Source organism: Falco cherrug, chromosome 1, assembly GCF_023634085.1.
Source record: "Falco cherrug isolate bFalChe1 chromosome 1, bFalChe1.pri, whole genome shotgun sequence".
NCBI classification, from domain to species: Eukaryota; Metazoa; Chordata; class Aves; order Falconiformes; family Falconidae; genus Falco; species Falco cherrug.
The window spans coordinates 102,039,851-102,053,441 of NC_073697.1; the positions used below are offsets into that span (position 1 = coordinate 102,039,851).

Genomic DNA, 13,591 nt, shown 5'->3' on the forward strand with positions numbered 1-13,591 from the left:
CAGGTCACTCTACCACCCACCCTGTCCTTCTGAGCCTTCCCACAGCCCCAGCCCCCTGCAAGCAGCCCGGGCGCGCTGGGCCCTGTCTGGTTGGCCATAGTGGCCCCCAAGGACTTTGGCGCTCTGCAGGTCGCAGAGACGCTGCGTCTGTTGTGCTGTGGGCACGAGAGGGGCAGAGAGAACAATCACCACCAGCCTGGGGCCAGTCCCAGCCTAGTGCTGCCCTGTGCCGCCCGCTCCCGACAGGGCCAGCGCCAGGCAGGGGTAGAGCAGGAGGGACCCGACGGTACCTGCTGGCTATGGCCCCGGGCACGGACGTCCTCCTGCACAGCCTCACACAGGCGGGGGAGCCGCTCTCTGGTCCCACTGCGCTTTTCCTCACGCGGCTGCGTGCAAAACTTCCCGCCTTGCTCTGGGGGACACAAAGGCGCTGTTGGTACCGTGCAGGACAACGCGGGGACCGAGAGCCACCCGCCCGCCCCAGGCCGTCCCCACAAGAAGCCCAAGGGGCAGCACCCTGCAAGGCGACGGCGGCACACAGCTCCTGGGCGCGCTGGCTGAGGTTTGCCTTGCGGCCCGGCATGGTGCCACTGCTCCTGCCTCGGCCCTCCAGCCTGGCTGCGCACGTGGCAGCCGTCGTGGCTCTACTGCCCGGTGGAGACGTTGCCGGGCTGTTAGGACGTTGGCAGGCTGTGACACGGGCTGTGACATCACAGAGCTGAGCTCACTCCCTGCACTGGCGTAACTGTCACAGCGGCACCTCCCAGTGCCGCATGGCACACACCTCCTGCTCGGCCAGCGCCTCCTGCTCAGCCATCGCCACCCACGGCCCCCTCCTCTCCGCTTCTGCGGGCGACAGGCGAATGAATAACCAGTTACTGAGGCAGCCCAAGGCAGGGCGGGCAGCGCGGTCCCAGCGCCGTGGCTGCAGCAGTTGCAGCCCGCCCAGCTGGGGGACCCCTCCAAGCCCCACCAGACACGGGGCCAGGACACTTGCAGGGAAAACACGTGGGCACATGGACCCGAACAGCCCCCCGCGCTCTCTGGCAGCTGCCGGCTGGTTTCGCATGGCACCAGGAGCCCGTTCCTGCCTCGCCACGTGCCTTCGGCAACACGGAACAGCTACACAGGGAGTTCTGCTCCCGTTGCACCGGGCAAGAACAGACCAGCTGCTGAGACTGGGCTTTGGTCTTGTCCTTCCCGCACGTTCTGGCTCAGCTACAGACACGGCAAGGAATGCAAGCATGTACATTTATTCGTTGAGAAATAAAACCAAGCTCCCTCTACCAGAGAGGAGAATAACCCTCAATCTTTGATTTGCAGAAAAAGACTCCTTACAGAGGGAAACTGCCTTCCTAGCACCAAGCTTGTAGATCAGCTCTGATGAAGTTTCTGTAGCTCGAGATCTTTAATGTGCAGCCGTCCTATGGTGCTCTAGCTGCTGAACATAGGAAACAAAGAAATTAGAGGATTCTGAAATCAAGTGTTACCGACACAGGATCATCCCAGGCTCTTACTCAGCACCTCATGTGCAGACTGATGGATTGCATGTTAACGCCAATGGCCCGTGACAGGCTACACGCAGACATTATCATCTTCTGTGCTTCATAAAAATGCGCATGAAGAGATGGCCCTTTGAAAGACAAGCAGTGAAGGCTTTGTGCCCACAAGGAACCTGGCCAGTCTGTCCGTGCACGTCGAGATCTCCACGCTGAGGCGGGGCCCACGTGGCAAGTAGAGTCATTATGCCACTACACTGTCCTAGGCAGCATTTAAACATCACGGCAGGTTACCGGGGGGTGGCAAGAGAGAGCTTTTTAGAAGAACGGCTAAAATGCCTCAAGGATGTCCATTTCAGTGGCCCTCAGCAAAACTCAGACTCTCGAGTGGACGGCCCTTCCAAAATACTGCTCAAGAAACATGAGCCAGGCTTGTACAAGCTCGTGTCAACAGGCGCCTGCAGAAACCAGCTTCCAGGAGGAAGCCTTTGACTAAGGGTCTAGTCCCACAGGCCCCCTGCACCTCACACGTCAAACCTCTCCGCTTTCAGTTGTCTTCAGCCCTCCCTGCCTAAATTCTGGAGACTTCCCACGCTGTTCACGCTACAAAGGAAAAGGTCACGTCAGCAGCGCAAGCCAGAGCTCCCTTCAGTTCTCATGTAGCAGGCAGTCGGGCGCGCTAAAAGTGAACAGCCAATGATGAACACAGCACTTGTCTGGGAGAGACATCGAGGCGCTGGCTAGCCTGCAGCTCCTGACCTGCTGCCTGCTGTTAGCATGGGAAGGGGTACGTCACGCTGAAGGCTCCGTAAATCCCTGCTGGCTGAGCTTTCGGTCACCCAAGCACAGGGGCTTTGCCTGGTGGTTTGCATTTTCCGTCTCTCCTCCTCCACTTGCTGTGCTCTCTTCCCCTCTTCTTTGAAACACACCAGCTCCACTAAAAAGCATTTGTTGAACACAGCTGAGACAAGAGCTCATGGAATCTGGAGCTGCCTGGAAATGCTGGGCAGGTATTAGAAAGCAGCATAAGCAGCGAGAGGAGAAAGGACAGCTGCCAGGATTTCTCTGTCTCGCACTAAAACGGGGCACAACCAAACTGCTCCTGCTGGGGAATGGCGGCCCAACAAAAGCCTGTCCAGCTCGATGGGCAGAGGCCACCCATGCCTGTCGGAGATTCTCACTGACGCCGTGGAATGAACAGCTGACAAGCACAGGCCACCCCTTCGGCCTACAGAAAGCATCGCCGTGGCCGGAGGCACCTCCTATACCATTCACAAAAATGATTTTATGTCTTTCTGTATCTCTAATATAGAAGCAGGCGATAACTGATTTTTCTTAAGGTAGCTAAATACATGTCACGAAGAAGTTATATGGAAGAGAAGGTTTTTAATAAGTCAGCGAGTACTCTTCTATCCGGCAAAGGAAATCTTTAAGAATGGTGTTTTAATTATCAAGCAGCCAATTGTAGAAGCCCAAGTCAGTGATCGTGCTGCTCAACAGCACAACTGTTCTTCCTCTCCACTGAAAGCAGGAACAGTGCCCCGGCATGACACTGCAGTGCACAGATGTGTGAGGAGCCACTTCTTCTGTCCATTCAGATGGACAGTAAGGTCCAGGCCTAGTGTCAGAAAAAGGGTTGGACTTTTTCTGGGGTGTCTGAAGTCCCCATGGTCAGAGTTGCGTGACAAAACTTGGAAGCCTGGGATACTTCAGGGATTATTCCAAGTGTGGGAACTTCCCTGCGGGAACTTTTGTCTTCTTAGGCCAAAGGGTGTTTGTCAGCTTTTCCTGAGCTATCTGTATGGGTGAAGGGGACTGAGAGGGAACAGTGCAGGCCCTGTTTGTCTACTCCCAAGGTTTCCAAAGAGCCCATCTTGCTTCTTTGAACCTCAGCCCTTGGCAGGGAACTAAGCACCATTGCCATTCTTTGCCAATTCATCCATCTGTCCCCCCAAGACATCTAATCTGACGTCTCATCTGTTTCAGGCGGTATGCGTTCCTGGACTTGGGACTTTTGCGGTTGTCAGAGAGCAAGTAGCCAGCAAGAAGGGTGTGGTGGTTGCAAAGAGACACGTGTGTCACCTTGCACACATGACTGTGCGGGATCATGACCTCCAATACGGTTGCACAGACATTCCTGGGAAGCAGACACACTGAGAGCGGTGCTTGCCCTTGAGCAGAATGGGCAGGCGAGCTCTGCTGTCCAGAGGTGACTGAGCAGAGTGCCAAAGTCATGCCGCAGTCCTGAGAAGAGCGTCAGTCAGCTCGACAAAACCAGCCTACTGCGAGGAGGACCCTGCCTAACCTATTCATTTCAAATATTCACCCGAGGACGATACAGCATAACAGCAAGCTCTTTTTGACCTGTGTTGTGAAATTGCTTGGAGGGGGGAATTACAGACCGAATATCATAACAGTGATCTAATATCATAACAAGGAATTCTTTTTGTGTTCCTCACGCTTCCCTGGTAGCCATGTGAAGGACACAACCAAAGTTCTGCTACCTGCTTTGGTGAGAAAAGTAGCTGTTTGCTTTCGCAGTCGTACAGAGCCAAAATGCTCCATGGATCCACCCAGGCAGAGCTCCCCTGGAGAAGTTGCCAGGAAGGACTTCTCTTGGTGGTTCTCATCCTATCCTCGTAGCCATGTGAAGGACACCACAGAAGTTCTGCTACCTGCTTTCTGGCGTGAGAAAAGTACACGCTCACTTTGGCACTCGTACAAAGCCAAAATGCTCCACGGAACCACCCAGGCACAGGTCCCCTGGAGAAGGTGCCGGTGTTGTAAAATTGCTTGGAGGAGGGAATGACAGATCTAAGACTATAACGACCCTATAGGGAAAAATGCAGTTGCCACTTTGGAATGGTTGGCATGCACAGAACCTACATCACCACCGTTCCCTAAAGCCATACCAACTGCTATCCTAGAGCAGCGGAGGGTGGAGCGTGTTACTTACCCCCTGTTTAACTCAGTGTTTAATTTGCTTAATAATTTGGGGGGTTGTTACTTATCCCCTGTTTAATTCAATGCTTTATTTGCTTCGTAATCTGGGGGGTTGTTACTTATCCCGTTTAATTCAATGCTTTATTTGATTGATACTATCAGCGATACAGATTATGCAACCAGAAATAAGGAACGACTACAACGCAAAAGGCTATTACTGAGTTGGAAGCTAAGAGATGAATCAATGAGATAAACAAAAAGAAAAGGGGGGATTGTGCTAAACACAGTCGTGATTCATGTCAAAATAGAATATAGTGTGGTAATTGTTGTACCGTGTGTAAATCTAAAATAGTTTGTGGCCATTATAACCTGTGTCACAATCGTAATGAACAGGCGCGTGTGCTTCTCCTTTAAGACCCTGTAAAAGCTCCCCCTTCCCCTGAGGTAACCGCTCCTGAGAAAAGGCCGCGGGGGACAAAGAGCGCACGCGCCAGGGAAAAGCCGCCAAGGGAGACAAAGACCCGGAAACTCTCCAAAGGGCGCCAAAGAGGAGCCAATAGGAGGAGAAGGCGTACCCTAACGACCCAATGGAGAAAGAGCAGGGCGAACTTCCGGCGGGAAGTGATTGGTCACGGTGCTGCTATAAAAGACGCCGCTTTGGGGGCTCAGCCGTGCTTCCGGCGGGAAGTAGTCTGGTTGTCGGCGGCCATGGGGTTTTTTTGGGGTTTTTTTTGTGTTTTGGGGTTTTTTTTTTTTTTTTATTATTGTTTCTCAACCTGAATTTATGGGACCCGAAATGAAATTGTTTTAATTGTTATCGTTTATAACAGAGCGGAGCGGGTACACCGCGGGCAGGCTCCGCTGTGCTCCCTGCAGGATTGGGAGCTTGATGGTACCAGGCGGCCGATAAGCTGCACAGCGGCTGCAAAATATATGAGAAGGTGCCTGTTGCTGGGCCAAGGGCTGTGGTGGAGACCGTCTGCGACATAGGGCCAGGGACTAGGCTTCTTTAGCACTTCAAAGAAAAGATAAGCTTTCTGACAAGGACATGCTAACTGCTGAAAGAAAACAAGCTGCTGAAGAGATAAAACTCAAGGATGCTCTGATAAAACAATTGTGGCAGTGGGAGATCGTGACCTCCTACTCGAGGGGCAGGAGAGTTCTCCCTGCTCCGTAGCTGGTACAAGTGCGTGCCTCTGCAACAGCACCTCTGCTTTAACCCTTTCGTACCCTGAATGCAAATCTGCTCCTTGCTGCTTTAAGTCTCTGGCCTTGCCTATGGTGCCTTTGCCGGCCAAGCCGCAGCTCCCAGCGGGTGTGGGGCTTTGTACAAACTCGCCCCAAGGCTTTGACCCTTCCCTGGGGTCCTTGACTCCCCCGCCTCGGGTCCTACATTAGTGCGAGTGTTTCGCGCTTCACCCCGGTTGCTCCACAGGCGGAGCCGCGACCTGAGGCTCGCTCTTGCAAAATACAGCAATCGTGTATTTAACACAAAAAATTCAACAAGAGCGTCTTTCTAGTTTAGGTCTCAGTTTTTCCCTATCCTTTTCTAGCGCCAAAATCAAAGTGTCAGGTGGTGCTATATTAGTCGCGCACTCCTCCTGCTACTCTGTATGGCTTCTCAAAGTGGAAAACATATCTGCACGTGTTACTTCATCCCATTTTCCCTGTCATCTTAAAAACAACATGAATTATAGCAAGGGGTTGCAATTTCCTGATCTTCTAAGATATATAAAGGCCACCACTGATGATATTTTTATTGAGACTCCCACCTGGCGGTCCTCCTATATTCTTCCAATGAGCCAAAATACAAACCAAAGGGCTCTTTTTTTACTGTTTCCCCACTCTGTTCACTTTCCATTTCCACTTTATGCAAGTTACAGGCTTCAGGGCTCGCTTCGTAGCTGAGCTGCGTCTCAGTTGCACAGAACACTCACACGAAAGGGCCCGTTACACACTCGCTCACTCTGCTCGCTCAGGTAGACAGCAACAATACCATTTTATAATGGAAATGCCGAACTCAAACACTGTTACGCCATTCCAGAATGTCAAATATAAACAAGAGGGCTCAAATAATGCACAGGACCAAATTTTACAACAGATGGCAAAATGGTCAAAACACATTCTTGAAGAAAACCCAAACCCCCCCCACTCCGGAGAAAACCTGTTACCCCTCGAGAGACCCCTTCCCGCTACCGCAGCGAAGAGAGCACCCAAATTCCCACCCCCAGCCTTTCCAGGGGCGAGCACCAGCGCTCTTTACCTCGCGCATTAACTGATTAACTTGACCAAGTTTTAAACCAGCCTTGGGTTAGGGCTGTGCAAGGGACAAGGCCTGGTCCTGCCATTTAGCAGCTTCAGCACTGTAAATCGCTTAGTTCAAAAACCATTGTCTTTAACGCTGCCCTCCTTTGGTTTCATCATTGCATACCTGCAATAGTTTAGTATCTAACGTGATTCCACGTCCTTTCTTGTAGTTGTGTTACTAAGCCAGTCACACAAGTGACACAACATTGCATTAGGACAATCACAGGCACAACTGTAAAAATCGCCCCGGTTATTATAATGATCGGTTTCTTTAACCCCACTGATAGGTTAGGGAACCAAGATGTTAATTCCTCGATACCGATATGCACAGTTTCTCCAATCCAAAAAAGACTTGTGCAAATCCAAATGGAACTGGGACCTTCTCAGCTGCTGACCAACAGATGCTGGATTTTGGACTGGGTGAATGTCACCATGGAGAGAGGGGTTTCTCAGCGACCCGAGCCTTTGGCAGATGTTGGTGGGCTCCTCTCTGCTCAAGGCAGCATTCTTGTGAGAGCTGTAAACCTTTCCTCCCCCTTGCAGCACCCGTGGGGTGTACCCTTGTTTCTGCATTGCCAAGGGAGGAAGGGAAGCCCTTTCAGAAGGTGCGAGGTGTATGAAGCTAGCATGGTTTGATCAGCTGGATTCCAAGCATTCGTATTTATCCAGCGGTGTGGTGACTGTTGTCTAATAGACATGTCCTGGAGCTGCTGCTTCTAAGCTGATGGGCACAAAACCTGATGCTCTGTGGTTCTGCTGTACTAGACCTTGTAAAGGCAAACACCAGCGTTCATGCTGGCTCCTATAGCCTCGTCGTAGTTCAGACTGTTTTGGCAGCAGCTGTAGAGCGCTGTGAAAGAGAGAAGGGATGGATGGTTTGCACAAAGGCGCGTGGATGGGCAGATTTTCCATGATTTCCGGCCAACAGTGCCATGCCTGCAGCTGCGCTGCCCCAGGGTGCCAGCGGTGCAGCGAGAGCCGAGAGCCGGGGGTGCATCAATCTCACCATCAGCTGGTGGCCTGCTGCAGCAAGAGCAGAGATGCCCAGTCAGCAGGACGGGTGGTACTGTGCAGCTGTTTTGCTTCCTAATGACATCTCTTTCAGCTGAGTTCCTTCAAAGCCTGGGTGCGTTGGACGTGGGCAGAGTGGCCCAGCGCTGGCCACCCATGCTCCCTGCTTGGCTCCCTGCTTGGCAGAGTATGTTCAGATCTTTGCTGCATGGCTGGGCAGCTGCTCGCAGCGCAGGACTCCCTGACCCAGAGCCCAGCACAGCCCCCCTGGTGTGCTGGGCATGTGGGAACAGCACAGGGACAGGAGATGGATGGGTGTCATTAGAGCGTGGTTTTCAATTGCAGAAGAGCCTGTCTACAGCCGTAGACGCGCTCTCAGTTCTGGGAAGCTCCATTAGATGCATTCTTTGGCACGTTCACCTATTTCTGGAGCTTCCTTTGAAAAACACAAGTTGAAAAACACAAGAAAAACACAGCTGGAGTGTCCACCCAGGTGGCAGAAGCATTTTACCAGTAGCTTTGGACTGAATACGCCGATGGGATAGGGGCATACTCTGTGTGTACTGCAGTTGTAGCCTGTTTTGTCATGTTTTTCCGGTAGTTGTTTTTTCTAACATAAGTCTAGATATGTTTAAAGGCAACATAGAGCACTGAAGATACTGTGATCACAGCCTAAGGGTTTTAGAGTAGTTTTTTTTCTAAAATCTCTTCTTCAAGGAATCATATAGCATTCTTCTTCCACTGTTTGATCATTTTGTTACAGACATAATGACTGAAAAATCTGTAGCAGCAGTTTATTCAAATTACCAAATTGAGTCAACTGGGTTATACAGTGGTATAAAAGTAAATATGTGACAAAATGGTTTCAGGCAAAAAAAAAATATCAGAGGAGAAAGTAACTTGGCATTTGTAATGGCCATGACATATAAAGGTGTAGTAATACATCAGTATCAAAAGAAAGCTTTCCTACAGGTAGCAGACTGACCTTCCCTTAGTGCTGGCTGTTGAAATGCAGGGTCAGGGGTTTTGGGACTGTATTTTGGACTGCTTGTGCACTGCCTGTTACCCAGTTTTTCTGTACGCCAGCCCACAGATTTCTGTGTGCAAGCCCAAAACACCCAGATCTCTATCTCCAGCGTAATACACATGTTTAGAACTCTTTGGTTCTGCTTTTAGACTGTCCTTATTTGCACATGCCATCCCCAATACAAGAAAGCAATTGTGGAAATGTTGGTCCTTAGGGATGGATCCACGTGTCAAGCTCCCCTAGGGTGATCCCGGGCATGCGGAATCCTCTGAGGGACCTTGTTGTCCAGGTCTGTCAGATGTCTGGGGGTCACTGCGGTTTGTGAGTCTCCAGCATTGACAGGTGGCCCTGGAAGGCAGAAGGGGGAATAGAGAAAGGGTGGGGATGGGACAGGGGGGAGGAGACCCTGTATCTCCATCTGAGGAGAGGGGGATCATGAGGAATCTGGGGGGCCCAAGGGGCAATTTGGTGGTCCTGGGGGCAACTGGTGGGTCTAAGGGTGAAAGTATGGGACCACGGGGTCAACTGACTGTAACTGGGGCGCCTAAGGGATAGTGGGTGTTCTGGGGACAAGGGGGAATGGCAGGGTCTCAGGGATAATTAGGGAGTCTGGGGGCAGCAGGGAAGCCTGAAGTGGTGCTGGGTGCAAGGGAGGTGTCCTGGAACGGGTCAGAGGACAGTGGGAGTCCCAGGGGGACATAGTCCATGGCTTGCAGTCTATCGGGATTTTGGTTAAGGTTTACCAGGTCAGGAGGACTCACACCAGCAGCAGCACGAGCGCCATGGAGCCAAGTGCCAGCCCCAGCAATAGCATGTGGCGCAGGCGGGTCTTGCTGTGGGGCCAATGTAGCACAGCTCTGAACCGAGCCTGGAGTCTGTGCTCGTCCTCCACACTTCCCTCTGATACTGTAGAGACACAGACACCTCGGGTCATGGGGCACTGCTTCCCAGGGACCAGGTGTCCTTTTGTAGGACCTGCTCCCGCCACAGACCTCACTGCCCTCTGGGACCCAGGCATCTGGGGGTCCCTGCTCCACCCCATGTGCCCCACTGTCCCCAGAGAAGCCAGGCATCAGGGAACACCTGCTCCACTACACCTGTCCACCATGGACCCAGGTGTACTGGCACCCTACTCACACCCCATGCACCCCCCGCCCATGGGCCCAGGTGTCTGGGGTGCTACTTCACCCCACACTGCTCACTGCCCCCAAGGGTACTCAGGTGTCTGGGCGCACCGTTGAGGTAGAAGTACTTGCGGACCAATGGCTCATAAACCTCCCCCAGGGAACAGGCGATGGTTCCTGGAATGGGGTCATGGATGATCAGAATGCGAGATCCCTCTGTGCTTCCCTGCAGCTCCTCAAACAGTGTCAGGTCCTGTGTGTACAGCTGGGGAAGGGGGGGAACACATCAAGGCAGCCTGGTCCACCAGGTACATGAAACAATATACATGTGCATGCAAAGGCACACGTGTCCTGCACATGCTTGTCATGTCCCACGTGATGAAGCATGCTTCTTGTACCCTTTACTCATGCATGTGCATGCACCTTATGTCCCACGTGCTCCTTGTGCTCTTTGTATGCACAGAGGGATGCACAAGCAGAGCAAAAGCCACTTCCTTGCCACACGTGTGCACACAAGTACACATGAATCTGCAAACACAAGTGACCTGCCTCTTGCTTGTGTGCACCTTTCACATGGGTCAGCACTTGCTTGCATCCTGTGCATGCTTACACACGTGCTACTTATATCTACTGTATAAGCCATACCTGTATCTATGGATTGTCCTTATGGCAAGCGCACAACTGTGTGCATGCAGGCCTTGCTACCCAGGCCCAGTCCTCTCTTGAATGTCTGTGTACACCCTTGCACAAGCATATATGCAACTCACGTCCTTGGCAAACATCCAGGTAACGGGCAGGCCAGGGAGGGTGGCAAAGGGCACAGAGCAGTGCAGTGTGACGGTTTCATCTGTTTGGGCCCGCAGGACCTGCACTGGGAGCATTGAGAAGCATGTGAGTTCACATCTACTCATGCACTTACAGGAATGAATGTGCTCCTGTGTGACTACAAGTGCTCACGTGCTCGCAGTAGAGGTGCACAGGCATGCACCTCAGCACACTGCTGTGCGTTCATGGTGGGCCCAGCAGGCATGGCCACACATGAGGAATGGCAGTTGCCCCCAGAGACCTGGAGGCACCCAGCGCCGGGGTGGGACTTAGACCAGCCTGGATGCCTGGGTCTACCATGTCCCCATACCTGGGCAATCCAGGGGAAACTGGCAGTCCACGAGGCGGCAGGTAGCACACTGGAAGACGCGAGCAGCTGGCTGGTATCCTAGGATGGAGAGACTTGCTGGTCCCATGGGGATGGGAGATGTATGAGGCGACAGAGGGTGGCAAGACAGAGAGACGGGCACTCACCACAAGGCGGGACACAGGCTGGAGCTGGTGGAGAGGAAGCAGCATTAGACTGGGGATCACTGGGGATCCACGTCCCTGTGATGAGCTGTTTGGGCTCGTCCCTTGTCCAGCCCAGATGGGATCCCCAGGGGTTTCTTCAGGATGGGGGTGCCCAAGGTGGGGGTCCCTGGGGTGTAGATGTCCATGGTGGGGGGGTCTGTGACAGTCCCTTTAGTGGGGGTCCTGGAGAATTTCCAGAGTGGGAGTCTTGGGTGGGCGTCCCCACTGGCCCCATACCTTTCTCCAGATGGCTCAGCTTCGCCCAGATTATGTTGACGGCTGCCTGTAGAGACACCTCAAAGGGCTCTGTCCAGAAGGCCAGGTAGACAATGTAACCTCCCTCTGATCCCCAGAATCCCTCCTCAGACCCCACAGATCCTCTGTACTTGCCTCAACCCCATATGTCCCTACTGGAGTTCCATATATCCCCAAATACCCCCCCAACACCCCGCCCCTCCCCCCAGAAGCTGTATACCTTGAAGCCCACATACCCTCAGGATTCCCCAGCTATCCCCTTACAGCCCCAGACCTCCATATCGTCTTGTATTTCACCACACCCCCCATTCAAGGCCTCCGTGTCCTATCCCCCATGACCCATGTCCTGACCCTACCCCTCACATGTCCCACATCCCCTGCTCACTCGTCTTGCTCTGCTTCTCCAGAAAATGCAGGGCATCCATGACGATCTCCCGAAGTACATCACGCTGCCCCGACCCTGCAACCAGTACAGGTGTGCTGAGACCAGTACAGGGTTGGGATTGGAGGTTCAGGGATGGGAGGGTCCAGTAAGGGCTGGGAGTTTCTGGGGGTTCTGCAGTCCTGATCAGGGTTTAGGGATACTGGGGAAGGGTCAGATATTCTTGGGGATTCCTGAGGTCCTAGGTAGGGCCAGGGTGTCCTCAGTGTCCCTGTTCTGGTTTGGGTGATTCTCAGGGTCCTAGGCAGGGTTGGGGTTCCCAGAGGTCCCTGAGGTCCAGGTCAGGACTAGGGAGACATTGGCATTGTTGGGAGTCGTAGGGTGCCTGTCTGGGGTGGGTCCCTGGGGTTTCTGTTTAGGAAAGGGGTCTTCAACTGCCAGGGATCCCGTGTCAGTATGAGGGCATCGGTTGAAGTGGGAAACCCCAGACGGCTCTGGGATCCTGTTCAGAGTGGTGGTCCCCCTTGGGCTGGAGGTCCCTGGTGGGATGGAGGTGCCGGTCAGGATGGGGAACCCATGACGCACCCACAGTGACAGAGGAAAGTGGCTCAGCAGCCTGGGCAAGGGCCTCAAGGCAGCGTTGATGTCGAGGGTCCTTGAGGGGGGCCCCAGTAATGTCATGGCAGAGCTGTTCCCGCTGACTGGGAGGCCCAAAGCAGAGCAGGCAGGAGTGCACCGCAGGGAGCCAGGATGCCAGGGCCACCCACTGCCACAAGGCAAGCCCCCCTGCCTTGATGCCTGGGTTTCCAGGGAGCCAGGGAGCCAGCACCCACCACCACCCCATGGCCACAAAGTACAGCACCCAAATGCTTGGGTCCCCAGGGAACTGCAGGGTTCCCAGGTGGAGCCCAGGCGCCTGGATACCCAGGAGACAGTGGGGTTCCCAGGTGGAGCCCAGGCGCCTGGATACCCAGGAGACAGCGGGGTTCCCAGGTGGAGCCCAGGCGCCTGGATACCCAGGAGAGAGCGGGGTTCCCAGGTGGAGCCCAGGCGCCTGGATACCCAGGAGACAGTGGGGTTCCCAGGTGGAGCCCAGGCGCCTGGATACCCAGGAGACAGTGGGGTTCCCAGGTGGAGCCCAGGCGCCTGGATACCCAGGAGACAGTGGGGTTCCCAGGTGGAGCCCAGGCGCCTGGATACCCAGGAGAGAGCGGGGTTCCCAGGTGGAGCCCAGGCGCCTGGATACCCAGGAGACAGCGGGGTTCCCAGGTGGAGCCCAGGCGCCTGGATACCCAGGAGAGAGCGGGGTTCCCAGGTGGAGCCCAGGCGCCTGGATACCCAGGAGACAGCGGGGTTCCCAGGTGGAGCCCAGGTGCCTGGATACCCAGGAGACAGCGGGGTTCCTATGTAGGTCCCAGATACCTGGGTCCCCCCTTGAGAGGAGTGGGGATACCTAGACATATGAGTCCCCTGGGGTGTGTCGGCTGGAGAATGGGCTCCCAGACCCTCATTTTGGTCTCCCCAGATTTTCTGCCTTCAGTCCCTGCCAGTCACTTTACTTGGTGACCCAAAATCCCCTCTGTTTTGATGTCCAATTCCTTGCCTTTGTCCCTATGACCCTGTCCTGTCAGCACCCCCAGTCCAGTCTCTTGCAGAGAGGAACTATGCAAGGCTTCTCCTTTTCATTCCTCCATGTCCCATCTCA

At 53.9% G+C, this 13,591-nt stretch overlaps 1 protein-coding gene across 1 annotated transcript; it reads right to left on the bottom strand.

Annotated features, from left to right (window-relative positions):
• Positions 1-9,966: 9,966 nt before the first annotated feature.
• LOC129735542 (sperm acrosome membrane-associated protein 6-like) lies at positions 9,967-13,347 on the bottom strand. Its single transcript, XM_055704126.1, has 8 exons — positions 12,811-13,347; positions 12,472-12,652; positions 11,890-11,964; positions 11,487-11,555; positions 11,211-11,234; positions 11,047-11,124; positions 10,679-10,782; positions 9,967-10,176 (listed from the first exon to the last, which is right to left on the bottom strand). The coding sequence occupies exons 1-8, from the start codon at positions 13,345-13,347 to the stop codon at positions 9,967-9,969; spliced, it is 1,278 nt and encodes a 425-aa protein (XP_055560101.1).
• Between the last annotated feature and the right edge of the window lie 244 nt (positions 13,348-13,591).